This window comes from Notechis scutatus, chromosome 1, assembly GCF_049901735.1.
Source record: "Notechis scutatus isolate UNSWTSFEM ecotype Mainland chromosome 1, rNotScu1.2, whole genome shotgun sequence".
NCBI classification, from domain to species: Eukaryota; Metazoa; Chordata; class Lepidosauria; order Squamata; family Elapidae; genus Notechis; species Notechis scutatus.
In genome coordinates, this window is record NC_142009.1 from 172,217,993 (window position 1) to 172,237,929 (window position 19,937).

The 19,937-nt window shown below is 41.2% G+C and overlaps 1 protein-coding gene and 1 long non-coding RNA gene across 3 annotated transcripts in view; both read right to left on the reverse strand.

Moving 5' to 3' along the window:
• The window catches only part of LOC148133098 (uncharacterized), a 704,593-nt gene that overhangs the window by 410,276 nt on the left and 274,380 nt on the right, over window positions 1–19,937 (reverse strand). The window lies entirely within an intron of this gene.
• WDR12 (WD repeat domain 12) overlaps window positions 1–19,937 on the reverse strand; it is a 78,253-nt gene that overhangs the window by 47,919 nt on the left and 10,397 nt on the right. Inside the window, exons 5-14 of one of the 2 annotated variants that reach the window (XM_087950162.1) lie at window positions 18,462–18,577; window positions 17,187–17,341; window positions 15,977–16,022; window positions 13,582–13,673; window positions 12,938–13,078; window positions 12,727–12,832; window positions 9,745–9,877; window positions 7,899–7,971; window positions 3,780–3,859; window positions 2,889–3,330 (exon numbers count right to left, since the gene is read on the reverse strand). In XM_087950162.1, coding sequence (XP_087806288.1) covers window positions 3,782–3,859; window positions 7,899–7,971; window positions 9,745–9,877; window positions 12,727–12,832; window positions 12,938–13,078; window positions 13,582–13,673; window positions 15,977–16,022; window positions 17,187–17,341; window positions 18,462–18,577 — 940 coding nt within the window. In that variant the 3' untranslated portion in view covers window positions 2,889–3,330; window positions 3,780–3,781. Of the gene's footprint in view, window positions 1–2,888; window positions 3,331–3,779; window positions 3,860–7,898; window positions 7,972–9,744; window positions 9,878–12,726; window positions 12,833–12,937; window positions 13,079–13,581; window positions 13,674–15,976; window positions 16,023–17,186; window positions 17,342–18,461; window positions 18,578–19,937 lie in introns of those variants that run through there. The other variant, XM_087950166.1, reaches the window with a different exon arrangement.

Genomic DNA, 19,937 nt, shown 5'->3' on the forward strand with positions numbered 1-19,937 from the left:
ACTGGCTACTTTGTGCCTTTCAAACTGACCATGTAACTGTAATTGGATGCTGCTATGTGTCCACTAATATTTCTGCTCATGTAACATAATGATTGGATAGAATTCACCGCTTATGACGTATCACTATGTGTTTTTAATAAAGGAGCTTCCCGAACTCATAATCGGGGCAGCTCACCCAAGATAGAACCTGCCTGGAGTCTTTCTTGATGCATTCGACCACCCAGTGAGAAGCCTTCCTAATGCGGAGCAAAGCCGCACTGCATCAATGATAAGACCACTGCCAATCGCTCCCCCTAAACCGTTAATGGTACAGGGGGAAACACATTATGAAATTCAAAAAATTCTCAATTCTAGATTACACCGTGACTGATTGCAATATTTGGTCTTATGGAAAGGATACCCCCTCTCAGATGCTAGTTGGGTAAAGAGTTGGGATGTTCATGCTGAACAATTGGTTAATCAATTCCATGAGGATTTCCCCCACAAACCGGAGGGTTTTCGTGGAGGGGGGAGAGGGGGTTAAGGACAATGTGTTAACCCCTGTATCTGTTTTTTTCCCTTTTCTTTTAGGAGTTTTCAAGGGGGGACACCTGTCAGTTTTAAAATTCAGCTGTCACATTTCATGGAAGGGGGGGTGGAGGAGTTGAAAAGTTCAAGGTTATTCTGTATGTTGTATTTAGAAATTCTAGTTGCAGTTAATTGGTTCTCGTGATTTATGAAGTGTAGAAGTGGGAGGAGAGAAAGTGGATTCTGTGTAACGCGCGAAAATAATTTCACTTTGGGAAATTGCCTTTGACATGCCAGATCTGTTTCTAAATAAATCAATTGGAAAGAAAATGTCTCGAGTGATTGATATCATGGATACTTTCTGGATGCCTTACAAACAGATCACAACCTCATAAAGTACCAAGAACCATGAACCGTGTACAACACATGCTGTCGAGCCAGATCTCCATGCCTACGAGAATGCTGACAGCAACAAGCACTCAGATGCTCTGCATCCAGCCTCTGAGCCACCACAGCAGACAACTCATAACCCTCCCTTGGCCAAGGAGCCTCAGCGTGCTACAGAGGCAACCCCGAAGCCAGTGATGAGTTTCAATTGCACAGCAGTGTGCGACAACACACTATCCCCTCGTTCATGTCATCAGATCTGGTTAGCCAACATCTACCCCGATAGATGCCCAGAAGAAGCAGTGAAGATGTGTGTAATAGTGGATAATCAGAGCACTTGCTCGCTGTCCAGATCTGCATTCTTCGACCTCTTTGCTGTTCAAAAGGAAGAAGTGCACTTCACAATATCAATGTACACCGTACCACAAAGCACGGCGGGGAGAGCTACTGGACTCTGTAAAGCGTCATTAGATGGAAGTTCCCGGTTTCCATGGCCGCCTGTGTTAGAATGGGATGGGATACCAGATGACCACAGCCAGATTGCAACATCAGAGGTAGCAAGCAACATACCTCACCTGAAGCACATGGCTCATCACTTTCCTGCTCTAGATCCAGTAGCCAAGATTCTGCTTTTGTTGGGAGTAGATGTACCTGATGTTTTCATTCACAATGAAGTAGTCAAAGGCCCAAAAGGCTCCCCATTTGCCTTCAAGACAGTGCTAGGATGGGGAATCACAGGGATGGTCTGCATCAATCAGCTGCAGGCCCCATCCCAGGCAAATGTCTTCGCAACATCTATCCCAAAAGCTTGCCAACACCCCTTGGAACCGTTGTAAGCAAGAGTACCTGTCCACCCTACAAGGCCGCCAGAAGCAACCAGCAGACTTTCACCAAGAAGCTCTACACCAGACTGGTCACTGACCTAGTGATGCTGCGGAGAAAGGCTGAACTTGAAGATTGAACCTCAAGCTTTGCATGCTTTGCTTTGTTTGATGCTATATTACTGTTTATCTTAGTTATATAGTTACTTGATAGTTAGTTAGTAGTGGAATTTATAATTCCAGGTGAGGAGTGTGCTGTCCAGACAGTATATAGGTAATGGGAATTGAGATAATTAAGTTAGAATTGGAAGCTGTTCCCTTAAGGGAATGCCTCATGGTAAATGTAGTTAATGCATCCTGGGAAATGTACTTCATGTCATGTGATCACATCTGTAATCCTGATTGGTCACTGAATTGACCCTTGGTTCGGTTGGGGGAGGTTCCTTCACTCTTGCCTGTTGCCTCACCCCCTTGCTCCTTCATTATGGGATGAAAGATCACTATTCTTTTACACTATGAAGTCAGCTATGCAAAGAATTGGACATTAGATGGCTCTCAACATAACCATGAGTTATATTTGAGGATACCTGGTGACCCAATAAAGAAACTTTGTATGGAAGCCTTTGTAGAGTTGTCTGTCTGTCTTTATATTCAGCCAGCAGTCTAAAGACAGAACAAATATACTAGTGAAGAATTTGGGGCTATCAATAGGAAATGTCTTAACCAAGAGCAAGACTGTAGAGTTGTAATTGCAGGAATGTTCCAATCTCAGATGGCAAACCTCAGATAAAGAATGTTTCCAAGCAAATACAACTCAGGTAAACAAAGTCACTAATCTAAAGGAGGATTAGAGAGAGGAAGTAAACATATGTTAGACTTTAACTAGAGATAATTAATTGTATGGATTACTGTGCTAAACAGTAACGAAAGTTAAGCAGTAACCAAAGTTAACCAGTGATGGAAGGTAACTAAAAATGTGTATAAATGCAAGACTAGACTCCAATAAAGATTATCATGATTCAGTTGTTCATGATCAAACAACTCGACTGCCTCGTCATTATAACACAAGACTGACAATGTCCTGATTCCAGTTGCTCCTCGTAACTCTGCTGAAATGGAAGCTGAGGCTTCTCCTTCCCCCCGCCCCAAATAACCATGGATTACATCTTATAATCTCTTCTCAAAGGTAAATGTATTTATTTAATTAAAAATACTCAAAAACATACATTTTATAGAATTACCATTAGCCATTAGCCAAATTTAAACAAATTTCCAAATATAAGGACATTTTTTCTCAAATGGTTTGGAAAGCTGAAAATTATAATGAACTGAAACATTTAAATATAGTTGCACAAAATAAGATTAACTGACATAAATACTATACTAAAATCCAATATCATGTTTAAGTGGTTAATTTCTTTTGTACAGTTCATATATGTACACTAAAAAAAGCTTTAAATACAAGGACAGCAATTTCAATCCTGAAGAAAGACAAGGTAATGAATTTTGCTGCATGCCACAAGAATACACATTTGACTGGCTCCAGAACATCCCTTCTACAAATAGCAGGCCACTTTCTGTTCATATATGTGATATAGATCCAGCAAAGTCCTCCCTAGAGGGAGAAGAAATGAAATTTTACCAATTCGTCATTGATAACCCTTAGGTCACTTCCCACACTGTTCTGGGAAATTGCTAGTCTAATGAGAAAAGAAAGATTGAATGGACAAACATCACCTCTTTAAAAGACAGTGTTGAACTCACAAGAACTTTGGGATCTAGCCAGATGTGGTATTCTGACCAGTTCTGGAGAACCGGTAGCGGAAATTTTGAGTAGTTCAGAAAACCAGAAAATACCACCTCTGACTGGAGATTTTACAGTATCCTTCCCCTGCCACGCCCACCAAGCCACGCTCACAGAACCGGTAGTAAAAAAAAAGAATCCCACCACTGGATCTAGCCCATGATTTGACTATTAAACAACCCATTTTCTACATATGTGGTAAACAAGGTAGCTGTAGATTCTAGGGGAAGAGTTTTTGGTTTAGCTGTGCTTTCACTCACTTTCATGCTCCAACATCTGAAGTGGTTGCTTGGTATCTGTAGCAATACAGTTTGTTGTCTGCTCCACCACTCAGCAGCAACTATAACAGAGGAGGAGAGGATCAAATTATAATAAGACTATTATAAACTAATTATCTTTCCAACAAAGGGGATAAAATGCAACGTAACAAAGTCCACGAAAACTGTATTATTTAAATAATAAAAAATCACCATGACTTTTGTTTCTCAATAATTTCCAAATAGCAGGAAATATTCTTCTAATAGCATTATCCCTAATATGGAAAAAACATAGAAAAAATATTAACATGTTTGATTATTATATCATCAGATTAAGATCTTCAAAGCATTGAGATAAAAAAAAAACAGTAACATGATTCAAAATGTAGTACATCCCTGGAAAATCTCTATTTCTGTACTTGAAAAAGAAGTGTCTTTATAAGCAATAATATTTATAATTGCTTTGTCATGTTCTGTTTCTTGTTCATGCAACTCCAGCTCAATTTTGTATCATGACTTTGGCTAGATTAACCATGCTTTAACAAAATGCATCAATTTAATTTAATAAAAATAATTAACACAACATAGGAACCACTCAACTCCAAATTGACTCTGGGCAGTGTACAGTACAGAAAGTATTGTGCAGAAAGTACAATACAATAATTATAAAAGAAATAAGAAATAAACAAAAACAAGGACCAACAGTGAGTCTAGCTAACCACACCTCCACAGAATCTGAGAGAAGCCCCCCAATACCCTAAGCAAGGTCTGGAAGAATAGCCAGGTGTTTAAGGCTTTCCAGATGCCATCAGAGTAGACAAAACTCAGTAGCACTTTTTTGTGCAGCTGTTGATAAAAATAGGATCCATAACATGATCGCCAACGTCTGATGATGGATATGGCACAGGAAGATCAGAGTAGCAGCCACACAGACAACAGATAAAGTACACTTCCTGATTCACAGGAGATGACACTGTTTAATTGAAGGGCCTCAGCCTGCCTCACCTCTTTTATATCAAACCAGCCAGTCTGATACCATGGGAGAATTAGATCCAGAAGCATACCAATAACCAGTGCAATTGACAAAGCAGAAATGTTCCAGGTGCATATCAAAGCATGTCTATCACCACCCACACCGCTGCATTCTGGATCAGCTGGAGCTTCTAGGTATCTTTAAGGGCACCCTCGTGGAGAGAGCACTGCAGTCTAGGAATCAATGGTTTATTTAGCAAGTCTTGTTAAACGATCACTTGTGCCATACTCACTTCACATGAGAAGCGACTGTTTAACAAGACTTGCTAAGTAAACCATCATGGTTTGATTCCTAAATGTTAAATCATAAACAGAAGGGAGTTTCAGTGGGAAATAAATGAATGCATACACGAGTTAACAGTAATTTGCAATGTAGAATGGCCACATTAATATTACATTTAAGCAAAAATGAAAAAAATCACATTATGTTCTTTTAATCAGGACATTCTAAGGTAACCTTTGGTCTATCTAAATACCAGAAAGATGAGAATTCATGCAAAGTTTGGAGAAAGGTAAAGCTTATCCTATAAAGTAAAAATGTTATCTAATTGTTCTATAAATCCCTGACTCTAAAAGGTTTAGCTTATTTTGTTAGAGTGGGTAGTGAAGGGGCTGCAGCTGCTTGGGAATTTTGCTAAAAGATCTTTCTACAAAATTAGCTGAATCATAATTCAGTTCAATTCAAATTCAATTCAAAAAACAAAAACACCAAACCTGGATGTAAGAATCAGAAGGAAGGAAATAAATACTTTGGATCTGTTGAAACTCACTTCGTTTGCTATATTTTAATTCAGCCAGTTTTTATTAACACAGCTTCTCCCCTTGGTTCAATTGTTTTGGTTTGGAGAAAAATGCATTCTACATATTTCTATGTCTAATAGCTGGGATGAGATTGGAGAAGAGGACAGGGCCCTTGGGACCGCAAGCTCAATTGTTTGTTTATGATATCCATGTCCCTCCTGGCTTGTCAAGGCCGTTAGGGAGGTGGCATGCAATTGGATCCATGCAGCAGCGTCAGCCTTTTTGAAGGAAGGGTGGTTCAGTCTGCCTTGAAGGAAGCCCAGTGCACCTTCTCTTGAAAAAGCTATTGCTGGATCCAGCAGTGTGGAAAGTGTCTATCCTGTCTTCAATTGTCCTTTTAAAGAAGTGGCTGGGCTAAGGCTCCAGATGGCCCTTTTGGAAAAAAGATTATCCAGCGTTGGGATGGAGTGGTGCTGCCATCCTCATTCTCCTGGATCCCTCAGTGGCTTTCAGTTGATCATGGTGTCCTTCTGGACTGTCTGTAAGGATTAGGAGGGGGCAGTGTGGTGTGGAAGTGCTTCTCTCCCTTTCTTTGTGGGCAGTACCGTTCTAATCAACTGGGATGAGAGGGGTTGAAACTGAAGCCCCTAACTTGTGGGGTGTTTTAAGTCTTAACACTTTTACCCCTTCTGTGTGTGAGTCATCCATTGGTTTGGGGTTGACAACAATGCTGTCAAAATCTTGTTTAAGTGTTTGGTAAGAGATTGAATGGAGAGGAACAGATTCAGGCACAACCCTAACAAAACTGAGTGACTTCAATATTTGAAGAGTGGGGTTACAAATCCGCATTTGGGCCTTGTGGGCAATCTGAATTTTTCTAGATTCACAATTTATGCTCAAAGAACAGATGACAGCTGTGGCCATGGAGGCCTTTGCACTGGTCATTCACACCCCAATCACCACATAGGATGATTACTGCAATGCGCTGTAGACAGGACTGCCCCAGGAAACCATTTGGAAAATGCAGCTAGTCCAAAATAGAGAATGTGAACGATGCTGAGGATGCTGTGATATGCCCGTTTAACACTGCTGTTCCACAAGCTTTACCACTTACTTCATTTTCAGATACCAGCTCCTTTATGACCACAATTGTGCTCCATTTTACAACTTTTCTTGCCACAGTTAAGTGAATCACTGTAGTTAAGTTTGTAACACAGTTGTTAAATGAATCTGTTTTCCACATTGCCTTTGCTTGTCAGAAGATCATATGATCCCCAAGGCACTGCAACTGTCATAAATATGAATCAGTTGCCAGGCATCTAAATTCTGATCACGTGACCACAGGGATGCTGCAATGGTCATAAGTGTGAAAAATGGTCATGTCACTTTTTCAATGTCATTGTAACTTTAAATGGTCACTGCCTGTGCAGACTTACATGGTACCAATGTAATTTCAATCTTTCATAATCTCTCATAAAATTAGTATTTAAAAAAGGCTTTCATGGCATAGGACCTTGCTGTTTGAGGAATTATCTATCTCAAACCCATCCTGTACAATCCTATAAAGTAAGTACATTCTATGTCCCAACAATCAAACACTGTCATTTGATGGGAGTCAGGAAGCTGGCCTTCTCTGTCATGGTAACTGCCCCTCATTTTTATAGAAGATTCCTGGGGTTTAAACTATCTTAGCCCTTTGAGGTAATCTTGGAGAATTTAAGGAGCTGTTTCATTCTAAAACAACAAATTGTATTTATTCTGCCTAGTTTGGAGGCATTAAGAAAAAAAGGAATGCCTTAAGTCCCTTGAAGATTTAAATCGTCTAACTATCACTCCTAACAGATTGCAATGTCTGATCCAACCATCTGAGGTATCACATTACTTGACTTTAAAAACAAGTGGAATCCTAGCCCTAAGAAAAATGACTCCACCCCTTTACTACCTGGGCTATTTTACCCTTTTGTGGCATTTATACATATGCATGCATTCATGTGAGATTCATGTGGGTTTTCATATGCAATACTAACTTCTGTACCTTTTAACATTAACAGTAAGTTCAATTAATTTTAAGTGTCCTTTTGTGAGTTTGGATAGTGGCTGTAATACCTTCTTCTGAGAAGTAAGAAGCAACTATTTCTATAATTAAAGATTTTCAATGCCCACATTCAGTGCCTGCATGTCTCATATTTGTTCAGTCACCTGTCTCTCTACACACCCAAATTTACATGTTCAAGTGAACAGAGGATACTGACAACAGCCCTGGAATATTTTATATAATGCAGAGTTAAACATTAGCTCTCTTCTCAGTTTTTATCAGATTCTATACTTTTTTGAAATATCAATTCTTACCCCAGCTTCAGTCCACTCCACACAGAAAACTTTGTCTTCATGAGCCGCCAAGTCATAAAGAGGAGCTTTGCAACTGATGAGATACAGATTATTAAAGCCAGTTTTAGTGTTGTTAATTATGTGGTGTGACTCTGATGGTTCTTTGTTGAAAAGTTCCCTCTCAATCCATTTTGTCTCCAACTCCTCTTTCTCTATTTTCTTTTTCTTTAAATATATATCTACTAGGACAGTGATCCCCAACCTTTTTTATGCCGCGGCCCGGTACCGGCATCAGCTGGGCGCTGCCATCTTTTTTTGATGAAAAAGTGCTTCCGGTGAGCTTTCTACCCGGAAAAGCTCACCGGAAGCACTTTTTCATCAAAAAAAGATGGCGGCGCCCAGCAACCAGCGGCCTGGTAGGACTTGTTCCGCGGACCGGTACCGGTGGTTGGGGACCCCTGTACTAGGACACACATATTGTCCACCCATCTGAGATGGAACAAAAATCTTACTTAAATGAATCTTGATTCCTGATAAGGTCCATACAGGTATTCCATTTTCTTTTGTATGATATATTTTTTTTCAATTTCCCAGTGTACCATGTAGCTTTTTCAAGAACAGGCATGGTATGATAGCCTTGCAAATGATTTAGTACAAAATTCAAATTAAAAAATATGTTGGGCTCTATTCAGAAGTTTACTTATTTTGTTTTATTTTATTTATATGCTGGCCATCTCAGTCACCGGACTCTGAGCAGCTTACAATGTCATGTACTGCAAATGCTTTCTGGTAGAGAATTTGGAGGCATGTTCAGATCTAATGGCCTACCAAGAGTATCTGTATTTATCAACTAATGAGTATATTTTAAAGCAAGAACTTTCAAAACCCTAAAACTGCAGTTCTTCATTTTGCATGTCATATACCATGTTTCTCTGAAAATATGACCTACCCCAAAAACAAGCCCTAGCCTGATTTTCATGCCTGCCCCTAATATAAGCCCTACCCAAAATAAGCCCTTGTTAAACCCTGCCCATTGCCTGGTTGCACAAGGTGCATGTGTAAAAATCAAGATAGGGCGGGGGTGAGGCTGACCCATGCACCCCACACCCGCTTACCTTAGTACCTCAACAGTCACGCCCCCAATGCCCCGGCACCTGTCATGATGCTGCCTGACTTCTTCTGTGGTTGCTTATGGTGGCCAGATGCCGTGTGGCTTGTTGCACCAGTGCCTCTGCTTGCAGCATGGCTCATCGCACCAGTGCTGCTGCTCATGGCAGGAGGCCATGTGGCACATCATGCCAGTGTTGCTGCTTGTGGCAGGAGGCCGTGTGGCACATCGTGCCAGTGTCATTGCTCACAGCAAGCCATGTGGTTCATCGCACCAGTGCTGCTGCTCATGGCAGGAGGCCATGTGGCACATCATGCCAGTGTTGCTGCTTGTGGCAGGAGGCCGTGTGGCACATCGTGCCAGTGTCATTGCTCACAGCAAGCCATGTGGTTCATCGCACCAGTGCTGCTGCTCATGGCAGGGCACTGTATGGCTCATTGTCCCAGTGCCGCTGCTTGTGTCGCAATGGCACCACACACATGCAGCCTCCTGCCGTGAGCACCGGTGCAACAAGCCATGCAGCTCATGGCCAAGAGTGGCTGCAGAAGTCAGGCAGTGGCGCAACAGGTGTTGGGGCATGGGAGGCCTGGCTGCAGTGATCTTAAGGTAAGCTGGTCAGACATTTCCTGAAAATAAGACCTGATGCTTATTTTGCCTCCCCCCCCCCCCAAAAGACCCGGTCTTATTTGGGGTAAACACGGTAGTAATCTGAAGTCATATATAAAGTGCAACAAATGAGAACTTCAGATTTTAGCTTACCTTCTTATATCCCAAAGTTTGACAATGTTATCTAAAGAACCAGAGATAAGTTGCTGCTCATGAGTAGGAGACCATTTCACTGAAGTTACCCAGCCAGTATGTGAGGTGAGAGAAAGTAATACCAGAGAGCCATCTGAAACAAGACAGATTCAATAGCAACAAGGTACAATATAGCACACAATTTATAGTTACCGAAAAGAAATCAAGATAAATGCATACTTGATATAGAAGCTTGTAATGGTCTTTTTGGGGGAAAAAGCCAGAAATATGAACACTTATTCCTTTGTATGTTTCTGATTTTAGTTTGCTAAGGCAGAAGTTGACAGGCAATTTAGGGTAGTGATGCTGGACTATGGATGGGGAAAAATGAGTCCTAGTCTAGTCTTAGGCACTCAGCCAGTTGAGTGATCTGTTCTCAACCTATGTGGGAAAGACCTTGGGAGAGAAGGAGAAGAGATGCTGCCTAGCTCAGTGGTCCCCAACCTTTTTGTACCAGGGACCGGTTTCAAGCAGAAACATTTTTCAAGGACCGGGGAGAACCGAGTTTGGTAGTTTGCTTGCAGACGTTTCATTACCTGACTAGGTAACATCTGATGTTGTTACCTAGTCGGGTAATAAAACGTCTGCCAGCAAACCACCAAGTTCAGGGAGCGCCTCGGCCCTGCCTCCCTCAGCCCCATCCCTCAGGTGTCTGCCTCCCTCCCTCCCTCAGGTGTCTGCCTCGTTCCTCTCTCAGTCACTCTATCGCTCCTACAGCAGCCCAGGAAGAAACTGCTTCAAAGAAGCCGGGGTGGGGGGGTGGGGTGGCTTTCCTGTCGCCACAGCTTCCCAGCGCCCGTTTCACCCCACCCGCCCGCCCGCCCGCTCGCGGTTCAATCCACAGTGCTCCGTTCTACCTGCCTGCCTGCCTGCCTTCTTCGTTCGGAGCAGCTTCGCTGATAAAAAGAGGCGAACAGTTATTATTCTCAGCCGAAGCTGCTCCCAAACAACCAGACAGGCAGGCAGGCAGAACGGAGCACTGTGGATTGAACCGCGAGCGGCGGGCGGGCGGGGTGGGGTGAACGGGCGCTCGGGAAGCTGCGGCGACAGGAAAAGCCACCCCCGGCTTCTTTGAAGCAGTTTCTTCCTGTGCTGGTGGAGGAGCAACAGAGCGACTGAGAGAGCTGAGCCAGAGAGAAGGACAGGCTTCGGTTGCTTCCTCCCTCCCCTTCTTTCATTTGTGTCCTTGATCCCCGATCCCAGCAGCATTCACCGAAGGCGAAGAAAGCCGCCATTTTTTTTAATTTTTTTTTCTTTGCGGCCCGGTAAAGAGTGCTCCACGGCCCGGTACCGGTCCGCGGCCCGGTGGTTGGGGACCCCTGGCCTAGCTAACATCAGATAGCAGAAGGCATTGCTGGATAGTGGGTGGGACAAGAGACTTGGAAAGCCCTCCTTTTTTTAGAGCAGTAAAGGAGATGGCAGATTTGTACATTCAGACTTGCATAGTTGTTATACTGTAGCCTTAGAGTAAAGCAGAATTACCTCATCTGGTTACTTTCCTATCTGCTATTAGCCTCCCAAGTAGACCAAACAGGGGGAAAAACAATGATGAGCTAAACTACTTTATCTTAAGGCTACAGTAAAGCCTGAAAGTATAAATCTCCTACAGTTACTTTTTATCACCTGAATAGTTAAGAGTGGATCTCTTTAAAATTTCTTTCTCTGCCCATTACTTAGTTATGGACGACTCATCCTTTTATCTGATCATTCCCTGGGCAGCATTCCTCTCCTCCCCCAGCCCCCTTTTATTATGGTCATTCTCATGTTCCATTATATCACTGATATCACTCTGGCAAGCCTGGAGGTACAATTCTCCCATCATTTCTTTTACAGTCCAAGAAGTCTTTTGCTCTGCCCACTATCCAGCTGTGGGCTATGCCTTTTCAGATCTGACCATTCCCGAGGCAGCATCTTTTTGGCCTATTACTCCAGGTGTTTCCCACATACCATCACACAGCCCTACAAAGACATTCCATCAAACCATTTTCAAAAATGTTGCCAAGAAAATTTCAGGGATCTGTCAATAGTCCCCAGTAGCCAACATTAACTTGAAGTGACCACTGTCACTTCAAGGTAGCCCAGACAGGAAACCAAAAATGTTAAGTAATAATACTACCTTTGTTGCAAGCTTGCAGAATGAAAGCATTTCTCCCCTCTCTTTCTTTACTTTCCAGAGAACTAGGCAGGGACCTTTTTGAGATCATTACTCTGCCCCCTTCCTTCTTTGGACTAAAATTTTGCTTATCAGACAGTTGTCTAGGTTGCACTCTTTCTCCTGTTTCCTAAAATTATTCTTACAGCCAAGTAACTAACACAGGGTAGAAGACAAATGGCATCTCAGCTATACAGAGGAATAATCCTAACACAGCCTTACCTCTGCTGTTTGCAATCACCATTCCAGAACTCAGCCACTCATGAGCTGAATAATTTCTTTCAAAATGTAAACTATATTGTTAAAGTGTCATGATACTGATACAACTATGGAAACAAGACACCTATTGGCCATCAGGAGAGATAGGGGAAGCTGCCATATCATGGTATGACTAGCAGAAATGTAGCAAAGAATCAGGTAGAGATCTTTCCCATCATCCCAACCCTAACCCTGACTCTTTGATCTGGAAATGCTAGGATCTTCTGCATGTAAAATATGTCCTCTATAATTGTGTTTGCAAGAAGGGGCCGAGAAGGTGAGACATGGCCATTACTTTTCTGCCACATCAAGAATGCCACATTATTATTCAAGGAATAATAACCAATGTAGGCAGACATTACAGAGTTTCTCAATTCCACAGTTGACATGTGAGTAGCGACTCCTGGTTCGGAAGCCTTATTAGAAAGCACATTGCAAAGTACATGAACTCTGTACAATGCGAAGTCAATTACTCAGCTCAGTAAATGAGTGACCTTAAACTTGAATAATCAAGGCACTGAACTTCTACTCACCTTTGCTCCGAGGATCCCATAACCGAATGTGTCTGTCAGTGCTCCCTGAGGCTATATGCCGACAAAGTGGCGAATAGGCTATAGAATTAAACACTTTGTTTCCTGTCTACAATACAATAAAAAATGTGATGTAGCATTTTATAGAAATCCCCTTTTGGAAAAAAAATATATTAAATTAAATGAATTAAAGTCATGTTAAAGTGGCATTTACCAAAGTGGATTTAAAGCTTCCAGTTTCAACATCCCAAATTTTAATGGTGTGGTCCCATGAAGCACTGCAGATTTCATCTGTATCTGACCAAAGTACGGAAGACACAGATTCTGTATGACCAGAGAGGGTTGCAACAGGTGTCTAGACATGAGGAATAAAGACCACTAAAAAAATAGGTAACACTGGGTTTCTTATAAATGGAAAAATATGATTATCAATTAAAAACTAGATTGGGGAAGTGAACTGGAATGTCCCAGTAGAAGACAACTTCCAAACAACTTTCCTAGTTGCCAAGTAACATGGAATTTTATAAGAGCTTGAGAGAGATGTTACTTTAGAAAGCATTAGCAGAACATATTGGTATATGGGCAGCTGAGTAGAACCTTGGCATGTCTCAGTTGTAGTTACATTACTTGCGAGTTCAGTTATTTAAGTGAATTGTGAATAAGCATGCCATGTGAAATACTGGTGGAAGAAAATTGAACTTTTGATATAAAGCTCTTTGGGAAGTCTTAAAATAATAGGCAGCTACAGCAAATTTCATTTTGAAGTAAAGGCCGGGGGAGGGGTCAGTCATCAATCCTGGCAACTGTCCATAAGAAAGACTGCCAGGCCAAGTCTGATTCCACTCATTCCTTTCTTACTCTTGTTAGTCCCAGCTGCTCAGTTTTTTGTTTTTTCCTTGGTCTGTTTACTACTTCCTCCATCTCTGCTTCATCCTCTTCATCAGTAGGCACTGAAATGAAAAATGAGATAAGACAAAAACAGGGAGGGCAATAATGACACACTCATAAACTCAAATAAACATAAGTAGCCTAAATTAGCTATAAGTTATTATTTATCTCTTGGGGTTCAACACATTTTCAAAGCTCATTGCAGGAAATGGAAGGAGAGAAACGATCTGGATCTTTTCTTGGATGTTATTAAGCTGCCTGCCTGCTTATCTATCTATCCATTCATCCATCCATCTACCTACCTATCTTCTACCTACCTAACCCACCTATTATCATTATTAGCATTGTCCTCAACTTTATGGAATGTGGAGAATAATTCAAATCCAGCCTCTTGAAAAAGACCAACTTGTTTTGCCCAGAAATGTTCTATCTCTAATGTCTTGAGTTTAACCAGATAATTAAAAAAATATTTAATCATGAAATCCACATTGCTAACAACCCTTCTGTAATGAAAAAGTTTAGTCTTCATTTCTTTATTGTATAAATGAAATTAAATGGGATGGAACTAAAGTTGAATTTCATTTATTCAGGCTTCTCAGCATGAAATTGGCTTATTATATGCTTTACAAGATGTGCCTATATATACACTGCTCAAAAAAATAAAGGGAACACAAAAATAAGACATCCTAGATCTGAATGAATGAAATTTTCTTATTAAATACTTTGTTCATTACATAGTTGAATGTGCTGACAACAAACTCACACAAAAATTATCAATGGAAATCAAATTTAGCAACCCACGAAGGTCTGGATTTGGAGTTACACTCAAAATTAAAGTGGAAAAAAACACTACAGGCTGATCCAACTTTGATGTAATGTCCTTAAAACAAGTCAAAATGAGGCTCAGTAGTGTGTGTGTGGCATCCACGTGCTTGTATGACCTCCCTACAATACCTGGGCATGCTCCTGATGAGGTGGTGGGTGGTTTCCTGAGGGATCTCCTCCCACACCTGGACTAAAGCATCCCCCAACTCCTGGACAGTCTGGTGCAACGTGGCGTTGGTGGATGGAGCGAGACATGATGTGTCAGATGTGCTCAATTGGATTCAGGTCTGGGGAACGGGCGGGCCAGTCCATAGCATCAATGCCTTCGTCTTGCAGGAACTGCTGACTCACTCCAGCCACATGAGGTCTAGCATTGTCTTGCATTAGGAGGAACCCAGGGCCAACCGCACCAGCATATGGTCTCACAAGGGGTCTGAGGATCTCATCTCGGTACCTAATGGCAGTCAGGGTACCTCTGGTGAGCACATGGAGGGCTGTGCGGCCCCCTAAAGAAATGTCACCCCCACACGATTACTGACCCACTGCCAAACCGGTCATGCTGGAGGATGTTGACAGCAGCAGAACGTTCTCCACGGCGTCTCCAGACCCTGTCACGTCTGTCACATGTGCTCAGTGTGAACCTGCTTTCATCTATGAAGAGCACAGGGCGCCAGTGGCGAATTTGCCAATCTTGATGTTCTCTGACAAATGCCAAATGTCCTGAACGGTGTTGGGCTGTAAGCACAACCCCCACCTGTGGATGTCGGGCCCTCATACCACCCTCATGGAGTCTGTTTCTGACCGTTTGAGCAGCCACATGCACATTTGTGGCCCGCTGGAGGTCATTTTGCAGGGCTCTGGCAGTGTTCCTCCTGTCCCTCCTTGCACAAAGGCAGAGGTAGCGGTCCTGATGCTGGGTTGTTGCCCTCCTACAGCCTCCTCCACATCTCCTGATGTACTGGCCTATCTCCTGGTAGTCCCCTCCATGCTCTGGACACTACGCTGACAGACACAGCAAACCTTCTTGCCACAGCTCGCATTGATGTGCCATCCTGGATGAGCTGCACTACCTGAGCCACTTGTGTGGGTTGTAGACTCCATCTCATGCTACCACTAGAGTGAAAGCACCGCCAGCATTCAAAAATGACCAAACCATCAGGCAGAAAGCACAGGAACTGAGAAGTGGTCTGTGGTCACCACCTGCAGAACCACTCCTTTATTGGGGATGTCTTGCTAACTGCCTATGCTTTCCACCTGTTGTCTATTCCATTTGCACAACAGCGTATGAAATTGATTGTCAATCAGTGTTGCTATCTAAGTGGACAGTTTGATTTCACAGAAGTGTGATTGACTTGGAGTTACATTGCGTTGTTTAAGTGTTCCCTTTATTTTTTTGAGCAGTGTATATATCACTGAAAAGTTGCATTTGAATTGTCTGTAGACAACAAACACAACATGTTTGCACAATGGAAGTACATTCACAACTGTTAGGAAGATGGGTGTGTTGGAGGGGTGACCTGTGGGAAAATCTAAAACTTACCTGCAGACCATATCTTCAGCATTTTATCCCAGGAGCCACTGCAAAACTAATAAAAAGCACAACATTTGAATAAAAAGGTAAATATCTGATCTGATCTGATTCCAGCCTAAATTCATATGCTTGTGTTCAAGCCAGATTTGCACTGAATCCAGGGAAAGTTCCTCCTCCTCAGCTCTCCCCCATTTGTCCAATTTGCCCTGGTAGAGTTGCTGCAGCAACAGAGAAGCTGATGTTCCAATTAGTTCCAGACATTGCCCACGCAGGGAGGAACGGAGAAGGGAACAATGTGAGTTGTGTGGCTTACAGGGGAGGATTCCCTGATTCCCTTCATTAGCTGCAGCTGGGAACACAGTATTTAAAAAGGGAGTTTGCGCACAGCAACTTGTTGAAAAGAAATCGTGTATTATCTTGTTTTGTCGAAGCTTATCTGGGTTCCTGGCATCTTCCCAACTGTGTGTTTTGTTGGCCTTTGAAGTCTGCAATTCCTTATCCTGCCCTGTCCAGTTAATTGCTGCAGCGTGGTTTGTGTGGATTTTTATTTACAGTTTATATGTACTTTGTTTTCGGACTGAATTTTCTCCACTTAAAAGACTGTTCTTGGGAGAGGTTTTACTCCAGCCGAAGGTAACTGGACATTGGGAGCAAAGTTGGAGGTATTAAAGGGACTTTTCTTACTTATGTAACTGTATTGCCTTTATGCCACGCCCGGGTCATCACAGTATATATATGACTATATATATAGGTATACATATATGTATATGTACACACACACACACACACACACACACACACACACACACATCCTTTCCCCTACCTGAACCCACACCCTTTTGCAAACTCTAAACATCTGTATTTCATTAAAACCTCGGAAGCAAATCCTTGGCAATTATAACTAATGTTATTTAAAAACAATTGGAGGGCCAGTGCAAGCCATCATCTTACAAGACCTGTGATGGAATGTTACCTAGATATATGATTTATGGTGCAAGTAGTCTGCTTTTGTTTGGCAAGATTTCTTGTCTATAAGTGAGGAGCAATAAAGAAATCAGCTCACAAGAATCACAAGTCTTTCTTAGTTTTCAGAGCCTGACAAGGCCATGTCATGAAGTTTTGATCTGAATGTTCAAAAGAACTGCAGTAGTACTTACAGTACAACACACCTGTCTACTTTTTAGAACATGAAAGCAGAGGAGGAAGGCATATAACTTACTTTGGTCCTTGAACTATCCACAGCTACAGATTCTACACTTCCTGCATGTCCCCTGCAGCAATGAAGAGCCCTCACTTTGTTCCTTTCCACGTTCCATTCCCAGAGTAAGATAGTCTGGTCCATAGAGGCAGTGAGCAAGAAGCATGACAAGCTGTCTGAAGAATACAGGCAAGAATGGAAATACTGTATACATTTCCTAAACCAATCATCCAAATTCACTCTACCCCAGAATCAGGTAATAGGATAAAAAAAGCAAAACGGTACAGCAAAACCACAATCAGATTCAGGGTATTTAAAATGGGACACTGCGCTATACCTAAAGGAAATATAATACATACATTTTAAAGAATATGAAGATCAGTGGTAATCCATAAGTACTGATTACTATTGTATGAGCCAATAATCCTATATAAGTATTATCTGTCTGAAAAAGTAATAGGAATATATGGGATTCTGAGAATCATTTAACCTGCCTGTTAGGTCATAAGCACCTCTTAGCCCTTGAAGTACAACCTGTTAAGACAGAGGTTGCCTATGTTTCTAAAAGGGAAATCTAGCTATTGCTTTAAAATCTGGTTGTTTTCTATTTTACTTTTCAATAAACTAATGGAATCCAGCTGCTATATTCCTTTGCATCTAGCTGAAATGCCAACATGGATCAATGTTGCATAAACTTATACTACTAAGAACACAACACTTTCTGGCACTGTAAATTAAGAGACACATATCCACATCTATGACAGAAGCACCGCTGAAGGATAAAAGCCAGTCAAACACCCTCTTTTATACTAAAGCTGGGTCCCTTTCACTAAATCTACAGTAAAAATTAAGCCACATTTTAATGCATTTTAAAATAGCATGTAGCTCAGCCTTAAATAACATAAACGCTTCCCCCTTCCCCAGTTTCATGAATTGTCTCTCAAAAACAAGAGACCAGGAGAAATGTTATGACTTCAGGTAAGCAGAAGTCTGAAGCCTCTTGCACTATTGTTCTTGCATGTAAACAACACCAGGACAAAAGTAATACAGACCAGTCAAATCTGTGAAAGATATGAATGCTGCAGATCTTTTTAAAAAAACAACAACAAAAAACCCCCTCCATTAACAAATGTGAAAGTATTTAAAAAAAACCTGAAGATTTAACAATAAGAGACAGCCATCACCTAGTAGAATTCAAAACAGTAACCAAAAAATCCTGAGCTGACTATAATAAAAGTCTGTCATAAGATTTTTTACAAAATCTATTTTTCCCTACAGACAATGAATTTTATTTACCTTTTTTAATCCAAGCTACATCTTTCACCACATCTACATGCCCAGCAAGTGTCATGATAGGTTTGCCTTCTACTGACCAAATCCGGGAAGTCTGATCATAGGAACCAGTCAAGATCCTATGGAAGTCAGAAGCAGAGAACATTTTTAAAGGTGTGCACAGCAGTTTTGCCTCAAAAAATTTCAATTATGTCCACTGAACAGAACTTTCAGATTCTATGCAAAGCCATATTTTTGTAAATATAATACCAAGATGTGACTGGTAATGAGTTATAAACACTGTGCATAGTTCAAAGCCACCAGCATTCCATTTTTTTTCTATAAAAATATAGCTATTCCCCAATAATTCTTATTGTTCATATAGCCATAAAGCAACCATTACAGTTTATTATGTAAATTGCATATCAAGGTGTTTATAATGTTCAAACACCATTTGCACTGTTTAGAAATATGGATATTTGTGATTTGTACCAAAAACAATTTAAGTCAGGCCAGAATTTGGCTATTACAAATCTGAAAATTTACTACCAACACCACCCCATACTCATTCATTCTCCCATTAATTTACAAAGAAAAAAGAAAATCATGGCAAAAAAAGTAATCATATTTTATCTTGCCAATCCTTTTCTGAGAAAAAGAGCCACTAACATAACATGCATACCTAATGCATCCACTCAGTTTAAAGCAACAGTATAGTTATTTTGGGGAATTTGTCTGGAAAAAATGGAAGAGGCATATTGTAATTTAAGCTTTCTATCCTTACTCTTGAAGCCTCAACTTTTTCTAGCAACTGTATATCTGGAAACACCATCTTAACCTTATTTGTGATGCCATTTAATTTCACTGCTTCATTTTTTTTCTTTTAATGACCTGGTAATCTTTGCATCAGAGTGGAGTCGGGACAACTAAATGGAGTTCACACGTTTCCTGGCCGGATACCCTTCCTGATGCCTTTGTGGAGTTCGCAGCAGACAATTATTCACTGCATCCAGAGAGAGAAATATCTGCTGCTATCTAGGATCAAACTCACAGTGTGCAGCAAGAGCTCTACCTCTAGGCCACTGCACTGCTCAATTTCACTGCTTTATATGTTTATGAAAAATGAATTAATATAAATTTTATTATTTTGCCTGGCTTATATTAGTGTAGGATAAACCCGCATTGAATGCATCACTTACCTAAAACCCTGATTTAGGGAAGGAAGATGGATTATAACAATTTCTGAAAGAAGCATCAGTGCCTCAGAGAAATTAAATCTTAAAATGGATTTAAAAACTTTTGGCAAGGTACAATGACAATACTAATATAACTATTATGGAATGAGCATCTCATTCCTAAACTATTGATACACAGAAGGGGCAAGGAAAAATGGATAAACTTCTACAACAGTAAAGCACAGAAACCTATTTACAAGGAAAGCAAACTTATATGTGATACAGTAAGCTGTATCAGAAATCAAAAAAAGCCAAAAGCAAATTT